Raw genomic sequence first — 19,902 nt, 5'->3', positions numbered from 1 at the left:
CACAAACCAAAACAAAAAAAAATCAAAAACAGAAGTGCAAGTACAACTAATGCAAGAAAACAGTATATACAAAATACAGATTTAGTGCAGAGTTAGTGCAAAACCGAGTTGGACAAGAGAAATACAAGCTCAGTGTGTTGTACTCATTGTATAAACATGTTCAGCAGCAGCCAGAGTTCTTATACGCCGTTGTGCAAACCAGAGCTTTTGACACAGCATTTGTCCACCAGGGTATTCAGGAGCCTGACAGCCTGGGGGAGAAAGCTGTTGTACAATCTAGTAATTTTGGCCTGGATGCTCCGGTACCACCTGCCGGACGGCAGTGGGAGAAATAGGTTGTGGGAGGGATGAGAAGAATTGTCTATAATTCTATAAACCTTACGTGTCCATCATGTATTGTAAATATCGGAGATAGATGGAAGAGGTACTCCAGTGATCTTTTTCGCTGTACTCACAATTCTCTGCAAAGACTTACAGTCAGAGATGTTACAGTTACCATACCACACAGAGATGCAGCTAGTCAGGACACTCTCAATGGTACCCCTGTAGAATGTGGTGAGGGTGGGGGAGGGCAGGTTTGCTCTTTTCAGCCGCTGTAAAAAGTGGAGACACTGCTGTGTCTTCTTGGCAAGGGAGGAGATGTTAGTTGACCAGGACAGGTCATCTGCTATGTGTATTCCCAAGAACTTATAACAGCTGACTCTCTGTACAATGGTGCCATTGATGCACAGGGGTGAATGGTCAGCCTGGGCATTTCTAAAATCCACAGTCATCTCCCTTGTTTTGTCCATGTTCAAGGAAAACTTGTTGACTGAGCACCAATCCACCAGCCTCGCCATCTCCTCTCTGTAAGCTGTTTCATCATTCCTGCTGATGAGGCCCACCACTGTTGTATCATCAGCAAACTCGATGATATGGTTGGAGCTTGAGTTGGCAGAACAGTCATGAGTCAGCAGCGTGAACAGCAGTGGGGGGCTCCAGTGCTCAGCCTGGTGATATTTGAGATGGTATTTCCAATACGAACTGACTGTGGCCTTTCAGAGAGGAAGTCCAGAATCCAGTTGCAGGTGGAGGTGCGAAGGCCCAGTAGGTGTAGCTTCCTTATGAGGTTCTGTGGGATGATAGTGTTCAAGGCGGAGCTGAAGTCTATGAAGAGCATCCTAACATAAGTGTCCTTTTGATCTGGGTGAGACAGGGCCAGGTGGAGGGCAGAGGACACTGCATCTTCAGTTGACTGATTGGGGCGGTATGCAAACTGAAGGGGGTCCAGTAACAGAGGGAGAATGGATTTAATGTGTTGCAAGACTAACCTCTCGAAGCACTTCATGATGACTGAAGTCAGTACCATGGGGCGGTAGTCATTTAAACAGGTTACAGGTGTCTTTTTAGGCACTGGTATAATGGTGGTAGATTTGAAACATACGGGGACAACTGCTTGACTCAAAGAAACATTAAAGATGTTGGTGAATATATCTGCCAGCTGGTCTGCGCAGTCCCTGAGCACACGGCCAGGTATGTTATCAGGTCCTGCTGATTTCCGAGGGTCAACCCTGGATAATATCTTCCTCACACTAGCTGAGGACAGACAAAGTACCTGGCCATTAAGCGGTGGAGGTGTCTTGCTCGCAGGTTCATTGTTAAGTGCATCAAACCGAGCATAAAAGCCATTCAGTGCATCTGGAAGGGGGGCATCAATGTCGCAAGTGCGAGGTGGGGGCTTGTAGTCCGTGATGGCCTGGATGCCCTGCCACAGACGTCTTGTGTCCTTGGTATCAGAGAAGTAGCCCTGGATCTTCTGGGCATAACTCCTCTTTGCCTCCTTGATGCTGCGGTACAGGTCGGCCCTTCCCACCCTGAGGGCTGCCGCATCACCTGACCTGAATGCAGCGTCTCGAGTTTTCAACAGTTGATGTATCTCTGTCAGCCATGGCTTCTGGTTGGCAGGTATGGTGATGGTTTTGATGACAGTCACATCGTCAATGGACGTCAATCCAGCTCCACGGTTCCAAAGGGGCACATCATTCCTCTTCGAACTGAGAACTGCACCTTTAACTTGTCAGTTTGGTGTTGGCATGTAACATGAGGAGGTGGTTTAGACTTTTCTTCCCTTCTCATCTGGTGGACGGACTTTACTGCTACCTGTAGGTTTGTGCATTTCTCAGTTACAGTAGCAATCTCCTAAATGGCAGCCTCACTCTCTATCTTTTCCTCTTCCAGATAAGCCATTTAAAACCTGTTTGTGCTTTTGTGATTCATCAGTCTGTCCCTTTCGCAGAATGGGAGTTCCCAAAACATCCAAATCTGCTTGTTCCGTGTCCTGGGTCAGCTCACAGAGCTGTGTCAGCACCACCCACTTTCTCACAATGGTACTGACAAGATGTCGATCACATACCCTTCCTGCACTGTCTTTCTTTGCTTTGTGGTTCTGTTGTCAATTAAATTGGTATTGGTTTATTATTGTCACTTGTACTGACATACGGTGAAAAATTTGTCTTGTGTACTGTTCGTACAGATCATTACACAGTGCATTGAGGTAGTACAGGGTAAAAACAGTAACAGAATACACAGAGCAAAGTGTCACAGCTACAGCGAAGTGCATTGCAGGTAGACAATAAGGTGCAAGGTCAAACAAGGTAGATTGTGAGGTCACAGTGGGATGGTTTACAACGTGATAGTTCACAGGGGCTGTAAAGCTGTCTGCTCTCAATTGAGACCAACCAGTTGTTGATTACATGACATTTGTTCATTGTGCCTCTCTGTCCTGTGGTTCCCAACATCTCTTCCTAGGCAGCAGAGTATCCCCCTGAAGCCCAGTGGGATACTTGACATCACTGGCTGCTACAGTTCCCAGCATCTCTCTCGTGCTCTTTCCCCAGCTAGCAGAGTGTCCTCCTGTAACTTATCCACCACTGATGTCAGGCTCACAAGCCTGTAGTTCCCTGGCTTCTCCTTGCAGCCCTTCTTAAATAAAAACACATCATTGGTCACCCTCCAGTGTTCTGGGCCCTCGTGGATGGCTGTGCAAGATACATAAATCTATGCCAGGGTGGATGCGATTTCTTCCCCTGCCTCCCACAATGTTCCAGGGTACACTTGTCCCCAGGACCCGTGAACCCGCCGTCCTACAGCCCACTGGCCCAGTCGGTGACAGGGCGCTGCTCCTGCACCCACAGGTGTGGCTCCAGCACTCAGGGCCTGTCACCATACCCCGGCACCTGCCCCCTGCTCCCTGCTCCAATCCCTCACCATCGTTGGCAGCTTCCTCTGCACGTCCCTGCCCGGGACACATCTCCACATCTCCTCAAGGATCGACAGCCCTGCCGGACCTGGCCCGGCCACACCCAACCACAGCCCCACACATCGCACCTGAAGGACCAACAACCCACCCGTTACCGTGCTGCGGCCCGGTGTCCGCAGCTGTCACCGCGCTCTCAATTCTCAGCCCTGCCGATGTGCTGACCATCTGCCGGGGGCTCCACGGCGGCTTCCCAGCAGGAACCTTCCCGCCTCTGCCGGGGACCATGTGGTCCGGGGCTTCCCGCCTCCGCCGGTGACCACGTGACCGGACCCGCGGGCAGGGACGCGACGCCATTCTCACTCTCCCTCAATGTCCTGCACCCGCACTCCGAGCTCACAGCCCAGGGCGGACCGCCTCAGGCACCGGTCAGCAGCTGCAGTACAATCCCTCAGACGGTAGGTCATCCGTGTCACCGAGGTTTGACGCGGTTCTCTTCCCCCATCACCCCGTCTCCACACCTTCTCCCAACATCTGCTCCACACACCGAATGGAGACACAGCTTTGCAGCATCTTTCCCCTGACGTAAAGCAACCAACCATTTGTTGTGGCTCCTGGTGCTTGTGCCAAGTGGTAGCTCTGTAAAGTGTCAGGAGGTGCTGGGTTTAGGTGCCCCTGCATTGTTTTACAGTGTCCTCTGAGGGAGCTGCTGTGTGGTTCCTGGTCCCAGTTCCTGGCCAACATCCCATGACTTCAGCCCTACTGCCAGCAACAACATCCCTTTCTCCTCCATACATGGGGCCATGCTGTTCTGTTCTGTACTTCCGCTGTCAGTTGACAGTGGTCAACTGAGAACATCAGAGGGATCCTGCTGTTGCTTCTTAGCAGATCCTCCTGATTCTGTAATGAACAACTGTGGTCAGATCTGACCTTGTTACCGCACACCTCCTGTCTGCTCTCAATCCAAGAACACCGAATCCCCATTATTATATTTGTAGTTGCTGTGGGAAGGTGGAAGGCCACTTTGCAAAACTGAAAGTCTCACTTCCATGGTGCAAAGTGCACAAGGACAAATTAACTGATGCTGTCTGATAGTGGAGTACCCACACATGAACACAAGCAAATGGGAGCAGGTAGACCACTCGGCCCCTCAAACCTACCCCACCATTCAACATGAAGGTGGCTGATCTGTCCCAGGCTTCTTCCCCTCTTCTGTGCCAGATCCCCATCGTCTCAAATCCCTGCTCTTTCCATAATTTATCCACCTCTTTAAATACCTCCAGTGATCCAGCCTCAACAGCACTCTAGGATATAGAATTTCAGAGATTCACCACAGTCTGAGAAATGTTCATATTGAGGGCGGGTTGCACAGGTCTGGTGGAGGCTTGTACAAGGTGCTACAGAGTCTGTGCTGCTGTCACAGAGGTTCATCTCTGCTTTGCATTGGGCTGGTTGGCCGCAGTCTGCATTTGCTGACAACGCGTCACTGTGCTCCTAATGTGTCCTGTCCAGCGCATGGGCCAGGGTAAGTCTGGAACCAGGATGTTCCCCAGGTGAGGACTGTGCAAAGATTCTTCTCCTGAACAAGATATTTGATCATAAAGAGTTCAATTTCAGTTGCCAGCCAAAATCAACACATGGTATTTCAGATTGCTTCACTTGGTCATCCTGCCCACATATTTTCCACATTCCGATGACTGATATTTACAACAAATAAAATAAATACAGATGTCGTGTTAGTTTGTTTTGTAATATTTCATCTGATGTAAGCTTCAGCAGTTGTGCAACTGGGAGTGCTGGTATTTATGCAGACTGATCCACCGTGGTAATGTGGTGCTGCCCATGAGCCTTGTCCAGTTTTACCCCAAATGCACAGGTTCAGGCTGAACTCGGAACAGGTGATCACCACCTACAAAGCTGTAAAACAAGCAAGTTTAGTACATAGTCCCCGGACTCACATTCAGACAAATGGGAAGAGAGAGGGAAAAGTATTGACCAGGCTCCAAGGTGCAGAGAGCCAGAGATAGGGAGAGACTCCAGGACCTACTGATTCAGCTGAATGGACAGGTTCCCAGGTGTTAATGCAGGCAGTAACCAAATACAAAAGCAAGATAGTGTCCCTGGCTGAGTTCTCAGAACTTGTGCTGATCAGCTGGCAGGGGTATTTGCAGACATATTTAACCTCTCCCTGCTTCAATCTCAGGTTCCCACCTGTTTTAAGAAGACCACTATCATCCCGGTGCCAAAGAAAAACAAATTAACATGCCTTAATGACTACCAACCAGTGGCTCTGACATCCACCATCATGAAGTGCTTTGAGACGCTGGTCATGGCATGCATCAAATCCAGCCTCTCAGTCAATCTCGATCCACTGCAATTCGCCTATCGCCGAAGCAGGTCTACAGTGGACGCCATCTCCCTGGCCCTACACTCATCTCTGCAGCATCTGGACAGTAAAGACACGTTAAACTATTGTTTACTGACTACAGCTCTGCCTTCAGTACTCTGGGGTCCTGACGGGATTTTCCCCAGGCTGCTTCAAGAGGTGATGGATGAGATTGTTGAACCTCTGGTAAGGATCTTTGAGTCCTCGTTGTCCACAGGGATGGTGCCGGAGGATTGGAGGGTGGCGAATGTTGTCCCCTAGTTCAAAAAAGGTAGTAGGGATAGTCCAGGGAATTACAGACCGGTGAATCTCACGTCTGTGGTGGGTAAGCTGTTAGAAAGGATTCTGAGGGATAGGATCTATGAACACCTAGAGAATCATGGACTGATTAGGGACAGCCAGCATGGCTTTGTGAAGGGAAGATCTTGCCTTACAAGCCTGATAGAGTTCTTTGAGGAGGTGACGAGGAAGATTGATGAGGGTAGTGTGGTGGCTGTGGTCTATATGGATTTTAGTAAGGCGTTTGATAAGGTTCCTCATGGTAGGCTTCTTCAGAAGGTCAGAGGCCAAGGGATCCAGGGAAGCTTGGCTGTGTGGATTAGGAATTGGCTTGCCTGTAGAAAGCAGAGGGTTGTGGTGGAGGGAGTGCCCTCGGATTAGAAGGCAGTGACTAGTGGTGTCCCACAGGGATCGGTTCTGGGACCTCTACTTTTTGTGATATTTATAGATGACTTAGATGAGGGGGTAGAATGTTGGGTTAGTAATTTTGCGGACGACACTAAGATCGGCGGTGTTGTGGATAGTGTGGAGTGCTGTCGGAGCTTACAGAGGGATATTGATAGGATGCGGATCTGGGCTGACAAGTGGCAGATGGAGTTCAATCCGGAGAAGTGTGAGGTGGTACACTTTGGAAGGACAAACTCCAGGGCAGAGTACAAGGTAAATGGCAAGGTACTTGGCAGTGTAGAGGAGCAGAGGGATCTGGGGGTTCATATTCACAGTTCACTGAAAGTTGCCTCACAGGTGGATAGAGCAGTTAAGAAGGCCAATGGGATGTTGGCTTTCATAAGTCGCGGGATTGAGTTTAAGAGCCGCGAGGTGATGATGCAGCTTTACGAAACTCTAGTTAGACCACACTTAGAATACTGTGTTCAGTTCTGGTCGCTGCATTCTAGAAAGGATGTGGAGGCGTTGGAGCGGGTGCAGAGGAGATTTACCAGGATGCTGCCTGGATTAGAGCGTATGGAATATGAGAAGAGGCTTAAGGTGCTAAGGCCTTATTCACTGGAAAGCAGGAGGATGAGGGGAGACATGATAGAGGTATATAAAATATTGAGAGGAATAGATAGAGTAGACAGTCAGCGCCTCCTTCCCAGGGCACCAATGCTCAAGACAAGAGGGCATGGCTTTAAGGTTATGGGTGGGAGGTTTAGGGGAGATGTCAGAGGGAGGTTTTTCACCCAGAGAGTGGTTGGTGCATGGAATGCACTGCCTGGGGTGGTGGTGGAGGCAGATACATTGGACAGGTTCAAGAGTTTGTTGCATAGGCATTTGGAGGAATGTGAGATAGAGGGATATGTGGGAGGAAGAGGTTAGATAGTGTGAGGGTGGTTTGATGGATGGCACAACATGGTGGGCCGAAGGGCCTGTTTTGTGCTGTATGGTTCTATGGTTATAATCTCAAGCAAACTTGTCACCAAACTCTGAGACCTAGGACCCAACACCTCCCTCTGCAACTGGATCCTTGACTTTCTGACCAACAGACCGCAATCAGTGAGGATAGGCAGCAATACCTCCAGCATGATTATTCTCAACACTGGTGCCCCACAAGGCTGTGTCCTCATCCCTCTACTCTACTCCCTGTACGCTCATGACTGTGAGGCCAGATTCTGCTCTAACTCCATCTACAAGTTTGCAGATGATACCACTGTCGTAGGCTGTATCTCAGATAACGATGAGTCGGGATACAGGAAGGAGAGAGAGAGCTTAGTGGCATAGTGTCATGACAACAACCTTTCCCTCAATGTCAACAAAACAAAAGAGCTGGTCATTGACTTCAGGAAAGGGGGAACACATGCACCTGTTGACATCAATGGTGCTGAGGTCAAGAGGGTTGAGAGCTTCAAGTTCCTGGGAGTGAACATCACCAATATCCTGTCCTGCTCAAATCACGTTGATGCCATGGCCAAGAAAGCTCACCTGCGCTTCTACTTCCTCAGGAAGCTAAAGAAATTTGGTATGTCCCTTTTGACACTCACCAACTTTTATCAATGCACCATAGAATGCATCCTATCGGGATGCACCGTAGCTTGGTATGGCAATTGCTCTGCCCGGGACCACAAGAAACTGCAGCAAGTTGTGAACACAGCTCAGCGCATCACGGAAACCGACCTCCCCTCCTTGGACTCTATTTTTATCTCTTTCTGCCTTGGTGAAGCAGCCAGCATAATCATGGACCCCACTCACCTGGATCATCCCCTCTTCTCTCCTCTCCCATCAGGTAGAAGATACAGGAGCCTGAGGGCAAATACCTCCAGGCTCAAGGACAGCTTCTATCCCACTGTGATTAGACGATTGAACGATGAGATGGACTCTGACCTCACAATTTACCTTGTTGTGACCTTGCACCTTATTGCCTCCCTGCACTGCACTTTCTCTGTAGCTGTGACACTTTGTACTGTTATTGTTTTTACCTGTACTACCTCAATGCATTCTGTACTAACTCAATGTAACTACTGTGTAATGAATTGACCTGTACGATCGGTATGCAAGACAAGTTTTTCCCTGTACCTTGGTACAAGTGACAATAATAAACCAATACCAATAACTTTACATACGTTCCTGAAATCAGTCATCAGAGGGCATCACCACTTCCGCATTCCAAGAAGAAACAAGAGGTAAACCTTTGTCTCACCCTCTAAGTCAACATCAAATAAAGTCATGGATCAGAGCCTCCAAGGGTCAAGCTGGAAGGCCACATGTATAACATGGCTTCTCAAGCCTATCCCACCATTCAACATGAAGATGGCTGATCTATATCAGGACCCATCCCCTCTTCTGTGCCAGATCCCATTGCCCTCAAATCAGGATCAGATTTATTATCACTGATATATGATGTGAAATTTGTTGTTTTGTGGCAGCACTACAGTGCAAAGACATAAAAAACTATAAATTACGGAAATAAATAATGCATAAAAAGAATAACGAGGTTGTGTTCATGGAACATTCAGAAATGTGATAGCGGAGGTGAAGAAGCTGTTCCTGAATACAGTATGCACTTCTTCCCTGATGGTTGTAAGGAGAAGAGGGCATGTCCTGGATGGTGAGGGTCCTTAATGATGGATGCCGCCTTCTTGAGGCATCGCCTCTTGACGATGTCCTCGATGGTGGGGAGGGTTGTGCCCGTGATGGAGTGGCTGAGTCTATAACCCTTTGCAGCCTCTTGTGATCCTATGCATTGGAGGCTCCATAGCAGACTGTGATGCAACCAGACAGAATGCTCTGCCCCAAATCTCCTCAAACTCCTAACCAAGTAGAACTGCTGGCGTGCCTTCTTTGTGCCAATGTGTTGGGCCCAGGATAGATCCTCTGAGATGTTGATGCTCAGGAACCTGAAGCTGCTCACCCTTTCCACAGCTGACCCCTCAATGAGAACTGGTGTGTGTTCTCCCGACTTCCCCTTCCTGAAGTCCTCAATCGGTCTTGCTGATGTTGATTGTGAGGTTGTTGTTGTGATACCACTCAACCAGCCGATCTACCTCGCTCCTGTATGTCTGCTCATCGCCATCTGTGTGGCGTCATCAACAAATTTAGAGATGGCATCTGAGCTGTGCCCAGCCACACAGTCATGAGTGTAGAGAGAGTAGCACAGTGGGCCTGTGTCGATAATCAGTGAGGAGGAGATGTTATTACCGATCTGCACTGACTAGTCTCCCAGTAAGGAAGTTGAAGATCCCTCTGGGAGGTATAGAAGCCCAGGTTTTGAAGCTTGGTTATTAGTACTGAGGGAATGACGGTGTTGAACCCCAAGCTGTAATTGATAAAGAGTAGCCTGACATAGGTCTTGCAGTTGTCTGGGTGCTCCAAAGTAGAGAGGAGAGCCAGTGAGATTGCATCCATTGTATGCTTGTTGTGGCAGTGGGCGACTTGCAGCAGGTCCAGGTCCTTGCTCAGGCAGGAGTTAATTCTAGCCATAACCAAACTCTCGAAGCACTTCATCACAGTAGATGTGAGTGCTACTGGGCAATGGTCATTGAGGCAACTCACCCTGCTCCTCTTGGGCAGCGGAATGATTGCTGCCCTTTTGAAGCAGGTGGGAACATCAGACTGCAGCAGGTTGAAGATAGCCTTGAATACTTCAGCCAGTTGGTTAGCACAGGTTTTCAATACCCAGCCAGGTACGCCATCGGGGCCTGACGCCTTGCCTGATCTTCCAAAAATTTATCCAGCTCCTCTTTAAGTACCTCCAATGATCCTGCCTCCACAACACTCCAGTGTTTAGAATTTAAGAGATACACCACCCTCTGTGAAATTTTCATATTGAGGGCAGGTCGCACAGGTCTGGTGGAGCCTTGTACAAAGTGGTACAGAGTGTGCTGCTGCTCTCAGTGTTCATCTGTGCTTTGTCTTGGGCTGGTTGGCCGCAGTCTGCATTTACTGACAACCTATCATTGTGCTCCTGTGATAACAAAGGAGTCCTGTCTAGTGCATGGGCAGGGGTTAGCCTGGAACCAGGATGCTTTCCAGGTGAGGACTGTGCAAAGGTTCTTCTCCTGAATATTTGATCATGGAGTTCAATTTCAGTTGACAGCCAAAATCAACATGTGGTATTTTAGATTGCTTCACTTTGGCAACCTGCCCACATATTTTCCCCATTCAGATGTTTAATATTCACAACATTGAGCAAAAGAAATATAGATGTCATGTGGGTTTATTTTGCAATATTTCAGCACTTCCTTGTGGTAGCTGGTACAACTGGGAGCACTTATGTTGTCCTGCTGTATCTGTGGTATTTACACAGTCTTAATCACCATTGAAAACAGTTCTGTGTTGTGCTGCCCCATGAGCCTTGTCCAGTTTTACCACAACTGCACAGGTTTGGGCTGAACTCAGGGAACAGGTGATGACCATCTACAAAGATGTAAAACAAGCAGATTTTGAACACAATCTCCAGACTCACATTCAGACAGATGGGAAGAGGGAGGGAAAAGTATTGACCAGGCTCCAAGGTGCAGAGAGCCAGAGATAGGGACCACTGCTGTTGGGGAGAGAGTCCAGTACCCACTGATTCAGCTGAATGGACAGGTTCCTAGGTGTTGATCCAGAGTGGATTATTCCTGAAATCTCTCTCTCTCTCTCTCTCTCTCTCTCTCTCTCTCTCTCTCTCTCTCTCTCTCTCTCTCTCTCTCTCTCTCTCTCTCTCTCTCTCTCTCTCTCTCTGTCAACATCAAATAATGTCATGGATCAGACCCTCAAAGAGTCAAACTAGAAGGCCACATGTGTAACATGGTGCCCTACCTTGGGAGACTTGGATTGGTGATGGGATAGCAAGGGGTCGGCCTGTGGCTGAGGGAAGGGTCATTTTGTACTTCAGAGTGAGGGGGTTGGGGGGAAATACCTGTGATCGGTGGGGAAGGGTGAAATTCATCACCTCCCGGGAAGGGTGAATTCAGGTGGCTCATGTTGTGAACTGAGTCACTGGATAGACACTGAAGCTGGTGATATAAAAGTCTTTATTTATCATGACAAGCAGGCATTCTCCTGCAGACCATCTTGGTAGGGTCTCCCAAACTCAAAGTACATAACATTTTTATACTCTTCAGGATAGATGATTCAATACAATTTCAATACCTACAATGGCATTGTTTAGTTAAATATTTTGAGTCTGACAGTACTTTCATTGTGTTACATCCCAACCAGGATTGTGTGCCCCAAATATTCTGCATAGGTACGATATTTACGCTTTTCATAGTCAATGGTGGGCTCATCCACTCTCTGAACCATCGACATTATCATTCCCTGGTTACTCTCACTTCCCCTCCAGTCGCTGCGTCATTTCTCCCTTACAGTTCTGACATCTCTCCTCGTTACTGACACTCCCACTGGTCACCCAGGTTCCATCCTGCACCCCCTGGGTCATGCTCTCCTACAGGTCTCTCAGGCATTTGGCTTTAACCAACACCTTTCAGGAGCATCTGGTGAATTTCAATAATTCTAACTTGCCAGAATTCTGCATTCCTACAAGCAACTCGAAGTGGGTGCAGCTCAGAGGGTGAAGGGTTTATGGATTGTAGTAATCAGTGTCAGGGGCTGGCTGGGGTTGCCAGGATTCTGCATTGTCTAACCTCGATAGGTGCTGTCCCAATGGGCATTTCTAGGTATAACCTCCCCCCTTTGCTGGCACGTTCCCACTTCAGATCATATCACATCAGATTTTTGAATGGTCCATGAATACTACCCATTATTCTTCTTTTGCAGTATTTATTTATTTCTGAAACTTATTTTGCACTGTACTGCTGATGCAAAACAACAAATCTCACAACATATGACAGTGATAATGAATCTGATTCTGACTTGTCAACCTCACGGGCCATTATCACCCGGTCTACCTCTTCACCTTCCTCTTTGGCTATTCCTATGACTGCTACTCAGTGAGCACCCACCTGCTGGGCCTTTCCCCATTTGTCTCTCAGATGTCCAAGTCCCCGGTTAATTTGTCCCTATATTGTTCCAATTCCTCAACATGCTTCTTGTCCCCATCTCGCTCTCGCTCTCGCTCTCTCTCTCTCTCTCTCTCTGCATGTGCTCGAACTGTTCCTTACATCCATCCCACTCTATTTGCATCCCACCCACCTCTTCTCTGCACCTGTCCCTTTCCTCTCCAGTTCTGCACTTTGTGTGCTTTGTGTCTCTTGCTGTGCCTGACACTTATTTCTTTCTTGAAAGTATTTCCATGCAAAAGACAAGGCAAGGACAAAAATAAAACAGCACATTCTTCAAACCAGAGAGTATATACTCTGCAAACTCCCCCTTTTGTGCTCATGAGGCCACTGGCCACATAACGGGACACAAAGGTACCCCAGACGAGCCCCCAAATGTTGTGACTGTGAACTGAGTCACCGGAGAGATACTGAAGCTGGTGACATCAAAGTCTTTATTCGTCATGACAAATAGGCATTCTCTTGGAGATCCTCTCGGTCTCGTCTCCCAAACTCAAAGCACATCACATTTGTAAACTCAGGTGATTCAGGTAACAGCAGGTGATTCAATACAATTTCAGTAGCTACAATGACATTGGCAGACTCAAAATATTGAAGTAAACAATGCTTCCACTGAGTTACATATCTACAATGGGAGACACCTCTGAATGTTCAAACACCTTTGCTGGGACCAACCAATTCACACGGACAGTCTATAGGCTTCTGAGCACAGAGAACCCAGGCACCTAGAACTAAGGTTGTGAGGGCTGACTCTCTGAGTGCACAAATATCCCAACTATTAGAACCATAGAACCATAGAACCATACAGCACAAAACAGGCCCTTCGGCCCACCATGTTGTGCCATCCATCAGACCACCCTCACACTACCTAACCCCTTCCTCCCGCATATCCCTCTATCTCACATTCCTCCATACGCCTATCCAACAAACTCTTGAACCTGTTCAATGTATCTGCCTCCACCACCACCCCAGGCAGTGCATTCCATGCACCAACCACTCTCTGGGTGAAAAACCTCCCTCTGACATCTCCCCTGAACCTCCCACCCATAACCTTAAAGCCATGACCTCTCGTCTTGAGCATTGGTGCTCTGGGAAGGAGGCGCTGACTGTCTACTCTATCCATTCCTCTCAATATTTTATATACCTCTATCATGTCTCCTCTCATCCTCTGACCATGTTTGATGTGCTAAGTGACAATATCAATCTGGTCTGCAAGTTTCCTTGAACTTGGTCACAATGGTGCAAAATAACTTAGCCATAATTGCCTGCTTTGATTCAGGCCAATTAACATACCTCCATTGATGCAGACAAGAACGTCTCATGGTCACTTCACTTTGCAAACCATTTCTCTTGAGCAGCCAACCCTCTGCTGTGGACCAGCAGCCTGTGCTCTGTAGACAGTGCTGTCTGTTTACAAAGCTGTCCCATTAACTTCAAACTGATTACTGCTTGTAATTCACATTAAGAACTGAAGCCTGGTTCTTGTTTGAATTAATACCTGGCGTACACATATAATTCCATAACTCCTGAATCCCCAACAGCTCCCTCCACACCCTCATTATCTGGTGCTGACAGTACAAACCGCTGCTGTGGACACTGAGGCCAGTGACAGTTCTCTGACTATTGACTGGCAGCAGAGTTTGCTCCACCCCGTCAGTTCTTTCCGCCGTGACTGAGTTCAGAGGAATATAAATTACAGCAGTTTGTGCCCAGGGTGTTGGATCGACCTGAGGTGAGGCTGGCTTGTTGCAGACGGATCACAGTGAGTAGCAGAGGGACTATCTGTGTGTTACTGACACACAACTGTTACTTGAAATGGATCGACGGGAGGTCAGGAAGTGTTGTTGCTATTGTACAAGAGATTGTTGAGGCCACACTTGGAGTATTGTGTTCAGTTTTGGGCACGATGTGATTAAAGTAGTAAGCGTACAAAAAAGATTTACAAGTATATTGCCAGGACTCACGGGACCGGGCTATAAGGGCAGCGCCTTTAATCCTTGGAGCGTAGGAGACTGAGGGGTGATCTCATAGAGGTATATAAAATCATAAGGGGCATAGATGGGATGAGTGGTCTGTTTTTGATGCTTGGGGAATCATAAACCAGTGGGCATAGTTTTAAAGTTAGAGGGGAAAGGTTTAATGAGATCCTGAGGGGCATCTTTTTTACACAGTGGGTGGTAGATATATGGAACCAGCTGCCAGAGGAAGTGGGTGAGGCAGGTACAGTAGATAAATCTAAGAAGTATGTGGACAGTTATGGATGCCAAGAGTTTAGAGCAATATGGGCCATGTGCTAGGAAATGGGATTAGCTTGAATATACATCTTGGTTGGCACAGACACGTACGGGCCAAAGGGCCTTTTTCCATGCAAGACAGCTCTATGACACCAAGTTGAAATGAATTAGGATTCTTTGTTTTAACAGGCTGGAGACAGGATGAACCCCTTCATTCCAATTGTGCTTGTGATCTGCATTTACCTGTCAGGATCTGACAGTGCAGGTATGTACTTGTTCTGATATAAAATGTTATTGTGTGCAAACATCATTCAAGGTGCCTCTTAGGACAGTAGTACTGAGGAAGATCTCAGGTTCTATCCCAGCCTGTTGGATACTGCAGGAAAGGGGCACACACATTTAAAGACCTTGGTGGGTTTGAACCTGTGTTGTGGATGAACTCATTCAGTGCCCCATATGAAAAATGGTAACGACAGTGAGTTATCATCTCCCAAAGTTTGTTGTTCTTCAATGCACTGGAATCATTGGGATCTTTTTAAAGTCATTTCCCATGGTGAAGAATGTCTGGATTTAGCTGTTTAGGAAGGTGAGAACAGGAAGATGTGACAGTTCAGGTGATACTGGGACAAGATGTGTTGTATTTTGGTCAAACCATGAATGATCTTCAAAAGTTCTCCTGGTCTGGAAATTGTTCCTTCAGGTTGGTAAATGGTGCTTGTTGTTCTGTTGATGACGGGAGTGAGGGATAGAACATAGAACAGTACAGCACAGTAACAGGCCCTTCAGCCCACCATGTCTGTGCTGACCACGATGTCTCTGTAAACTGATCCCGTCTGCCTGCATATGGCATGTATCCCTCTATTCCCTGCCAGTTCATGTGTCTGTCTGAATGCCTCTGAAACGTTGCTATCTTATCTGTTTGCACCACCTCCCCTCGCAGTGCATTCCAGGCACCTAACACTCTGTGTAAAAGGAAAACTTGCCTCGCAAGTTTAAGCTTTCTCCCTCTACCTTAAACCTCTGCCCCCTAGTATTTGACATTTCCACCATGGGAAAAGACTCTGGCTATCCACCCTTTTTATGCCTCTCTTGATTTTATATCCTGCCAGGTCACCCCTCAGCCTCTGAAGCTCCAGAGAAAACAATCCAAGTTTGTTCAACCTCTCCTTATACCTAATAGTCTTCAAACCAGACAACATCCTCGTGAACCTTTTCTGCACTTTATCCAAAGCCTCCATACACATTCCAATGGGAAATTTGGGAATTATGGACCAGTTAGCCTACGATCTATCTGGGAATGATCAGTCTTTACTCGTGCATCGTGACTGAACGTTCAGCTGATCAGAGGGAACCAGCAGGGATTTGTAAATAGTCGGTCACAGCTGATAAATCTGATTGGATGTTCTGAAAGGACGACCATCCTGGGGTGTTACTGATCTGGACGTTCACAAGTCATGAGTTAATCTCTCTCATGACAGACTGTCGGCTGAGGTCAAAGCTCATGGAATTGGTGGGATTTTATTGCCCTGGTGTGGAAACTGGCCGTGTGGCAGGAACTGAGAATAGGGATTATGAGCAGGAGTTCTTCATCAACGGGAGGTGATGAGTGGTGTCCTGCAAGGATTATATTGGAGCTGTAACTATTCACTGCATTTGTTGACAACACCGCTGATGGGAGAGAAGGACAAATGGCCCAGTTTGCCAAGGACACAGGGTAGGTGGCACTGTATGCAGTCTGCAGAGCATTGCAAAAAGTACTGGATGTAATGAGGACACAGGTTGCACACTGGGTGGGAACCTCAATGTCCATTACCCAAAGTGGCACCGAGTGTCTCCGCCACTTGGAAGGAGAAAGGCCGTCGATGCACGAGAGCACCATCAGCTCCAAGACCCACCGACACCCCCCCCCCCCCACCTCCCCTGTTGTGCTGCTTTCTCATCACTGGGTCAGAGTCATGGAATTGTTCATTCCCCAGAATGACGCTGACTGATGCACAACGCTGACTGCAGAAGACCAACTGCCCCTCGTCCTGGGAGATCTTACCTCTATTCTAAATTCAGCTCCCTATTGTACTGTCAGGTGGAATCGCCTCCACTGATACTTCTGATGCTGCAATCCACACCCAGACCGCCCGCTGCAAAAAGAACTGCTGGAACACCTTCCATCTTCCATCTCAGGGTATCAAAGGAGATTGGGGAGAACATTCCCAGTGTCTGAACTATCATCTTCAAAACTTCCCTTCAGCTGGTTCTCCTTTTGGTTGTCCAGGGAATTCTAGCCTTCAAATTGTGACCTTCCTCTCTGATGGGAACCGACCCAGACAGCAGCTGAAACATCTCCATCTTGAAGGCCTCCTATTGTTAAGTCATGGTTTTGCCTGCCAGCTTGTGCTAGACACACCCCATTGAAATGGATCCTTGTCCATGTCCGGTGAAGGGGGAGTCTGGCACATTGTCTGTCGACTGGGATTCATCAAGTGCCACTATGTCAGTCTGTTGCATGAACTGTCTGTGGGACTGATCTCACAGTGAATTCCCCAGTGCCCGGGAATGTGTGGGGAGCACTTTGTAAGGTCAACTGGGCTGGGAGCAACCTTGTTGCATCTAAGTTGATGCTAGGGACCTGGGATCTTCCTCAGTACCACTGTCCTAAGATGCACCTTGAACGATGTTTGCACACAGTAACAGGCCTGTATTGTGCTGAAGTGTTCTATGTTCTACGTAAGTTCTGGGTTAATGCTGGGTGGTTCATCGCAGTGTTTAGATAAAATGGAGAGACTTGCTGGGCCATTTTGATGTCTGTTTCTACCTTGCAGTGCTCTATATCCTGTCGTATTGATATTCTAAAACTTTGATCTTGATGATCACTGTTTCCAAGGTTTTCCCTGACTGCCACCTGCTCCACTGGTTCTGGCTCATTTTCCAGAACCACGTCCAATATTACGGCCTTCCTCACTGGGCCACAAACTGCTGCCGAACACACTTCACACACTCCTCCCACTCTGAGTACAAAGACTTGTTCTTCCCTGAATACTGGTCACCAGTTACTGCTGTGCTCCACCTCACAAACACAGACTAGTGGTGACATTTCAAACTGCGACTTAACCGTATCTAACTCTTCATGTTTTACAGGCCTGGAGGGGAAATCATTGATATTTCCAGAGCAAACAGCCAACAGCTATGTCAGAGTTTTCCCATCGTCTTTCTCCAGTTTGACTGCCTTTACCGTCTGCCTCAGGGCCGCCTCTGAAGCGTCCCGCGATTACAGTTTGTTCTCCTATGCAACGTCCAGACATGACAACGAACTACTGATTTGGCAAACGGCTGATGGACACATCTCCCTGTATTTAGGTGGTATTGTCGCAAAGTTTTCCCTCCCAAAAATGGATGCCTTGCTGAGACACATTTGTATAGCCTGGGAATCTAAAGAGGGTTCAGTAACAGTCTGGGTAAATGGACAACGCAGCCTACAGAAGGTTGGTGGGAAGGGTCAGTTTGTGGAAGGTTCTGGTCAGTTTATCCTTGGTCAGGAACAGGACAGCGTTGGGGGAGGTTTTGACAAAGGTCAGTCCTTCGTAGGGGAGATAACTGATGTTCACATGTGGGATCATGTGCTGGAAACTAGTGAGACTGAGTTGATAAGTGAGGGTTGTTTCGGTACCGGAGGGAACATTATCAACTGGGGAACAACATACTATAGATCAGCAGGGAACGTGAGAATTGAAGACAATAACGATTGCAAAGTTTAAAATGATTTGGTTACAAAAAGGATTAAAATGTGCACAGGGAACACAGTCTCCCCAAACTACTTTCACTGACTATGACCTTTCATTGTGACCTTTCCTCTCTAAATCAGATCAACTGTAGAAGTAGTGAAGTAGATTCGAGAATAAAGGGCTGTTTACCTCTGGATAAGGGACAACTCACTGAGTCCTCCCAGTTTATCATCACCCTCACTGACGGGGGAATGGCTTCAGACTCAGGACACAAGAGTCTCAGCCATTCTCTGTCACATTGGGAGATGGACAGGGATCAGGGAACTCTGATGGATGTCTACAGGGATCAGCAGGGTGTAAACCCCAGGGTACTGCCCCTCACACTGAGCCTGACTGAACCCCAGAAATAACACCAACTGCTCAGGACAGACAAGTCCTCCCTCCTTAACCAGACACCTCTCCTCATCCATCCTGCTGGAACCCTTCCTCAAATCTCACCAGGAACAGTTCAGCATCCCAATTAAAAGGTGCACCAGCACAAAGCAGTGTCAGGGACATTTGGTGCCATCTCTCTGACACACACATGCAGACAGTAAAGTGTCAGGGGTGCGGGTGTGATGGTGATGGGCAGACACGGACTGTGGGAAAGTCCCTGTGGTGGAAGCTGATCCTGCTCTTGACTTAGATTGTGCTGATTGCAACTATTACTGCCTCTCTCTGTATTACCCTCTTGATGTCACATTGTTTGTTAACCTCCCTTTGGAAAGCTCACAATATGTACTGTACCTCGAGTGACTGAGATTGAACAGTAACACTGCAGTTTCATCAGCTTAGTAAATTAGCACCAAAACAATAAGGATCTTGTGTGTGTAATTACTGTGTGTGTGTCTGTGTATGGTCTTCAGTTAAAGCTCAGTGTACTCTCAGTTCCCATCATTAAATCGACTCATGACACAGACCAGCGTAGAGCTGAGCTGCTGACAAACATGTTTCCTTTGGACTGAGTGTCAATGAAACAACCGGGTGAATCTGAAGCCTTGGGGAACTGAGCAGAACTCCACTGGGGGGTGTCGTGTGTGGAACGATGCTGGTCAGCTGGGGTCATTATCACCCAGTAATCTCAGCACCAAGACACATCTTGATGTTCTGTGGCATTCCCATTGCTGACTTCTCCAAATCCACGTGCCGGGGTCCGCACTGACCAGAAACTGATCTCAACTGGCCCCATAAATCATGTGGGGATCTTCTTCAAAGGGACCCTCACGGCCTGTGGCAGTGTGCTGGAGTACGGACACTTGTCTGGGTGAGAACAGCTCAGACATCACCCAAGAAGATGGAGATAAAAGCAGCCCCTTGGTTGCACCCCATCCACCACATTAAACATTCACTCCACACACCACCCCCACCCCTGCACAAAGGTCAGGCCCCTCCCACCAAATCAAACTGTCAGACCCTCCCCTGCCGTCACAGTCGGGTTCTTCCACTCCCCCCCCCCCAATGTCAGACTCTACTGTTAGTTTCACACCAGGGGAACAACACTGGCTCAATGAGGGCTGCAGAGGGACGTGCCGGGAGCAGCACTGGGCTTACCTGGAAGTGAGATGTCAACCCG

The 19,902-nt window shown here is 47.9% G+C and overlaps 1 protein-coding gene across 3 annotated transcripts in view; it reads left to right on the top strand.

Annotated features, from left to right (window-relative positions):
- The window catches only part of LOC127581802 (mucosal pentraxin-like), an 81,912-nt gene extending 62,772 nt beyond the window's left edge, over positions 1 to 19,140 (top strand). The window contains exons 1-3 of one of the 3 annotated variants that reach the window (XM_052036516.1): positions 13,997 to 14,072; positions 14,764 to 14,839; positions 17,707 to 19,140. In XM_052036516.1, the coding sequence (XP_051892476.1) occupies positions 14,776 to 14,839; positions 17,707 to 18,323 (681 nt within the window). In that variant the 5' untranslated portion in view covers positions 13,997 to 14,072; positions 14,764 to 14,775 and the 3' untranslated portion in view covers positions 18,324 to 19,140. Of the gene's footprint in view, positions 1 to 13,996; positions 14,103 to 14,763; positions 14,840 to 17,706 lie in introns of those variants that run through there. The other 2 variants (XM_052036514.1, XM_052036515.1) reach the window with 2 other exon arrangements.
- The last annotated feature ends 762 nt before the right edge of the window (positions 19,141 to 19,902 follow it).

Source organism: Pristis pectinata, chromosome 22, assembly GCF_009764475.1.
Source record: "Pristis pectinata isolate sPriPec2 chromosome 22, sPriPec2.1.pri, whole genome shotgun sequence".
NCBI lineage: Eukaryota > Metazoa > Chordata > Chondrichthyes > Rhinopristiformes > Pristidae > Pristis > Pristis pectinata.
The sequence above is the reverse complement of the archived record's forward strand: the minus strand, read 5'-3'. Positions and strand labels throughout refer to the sequence as shown.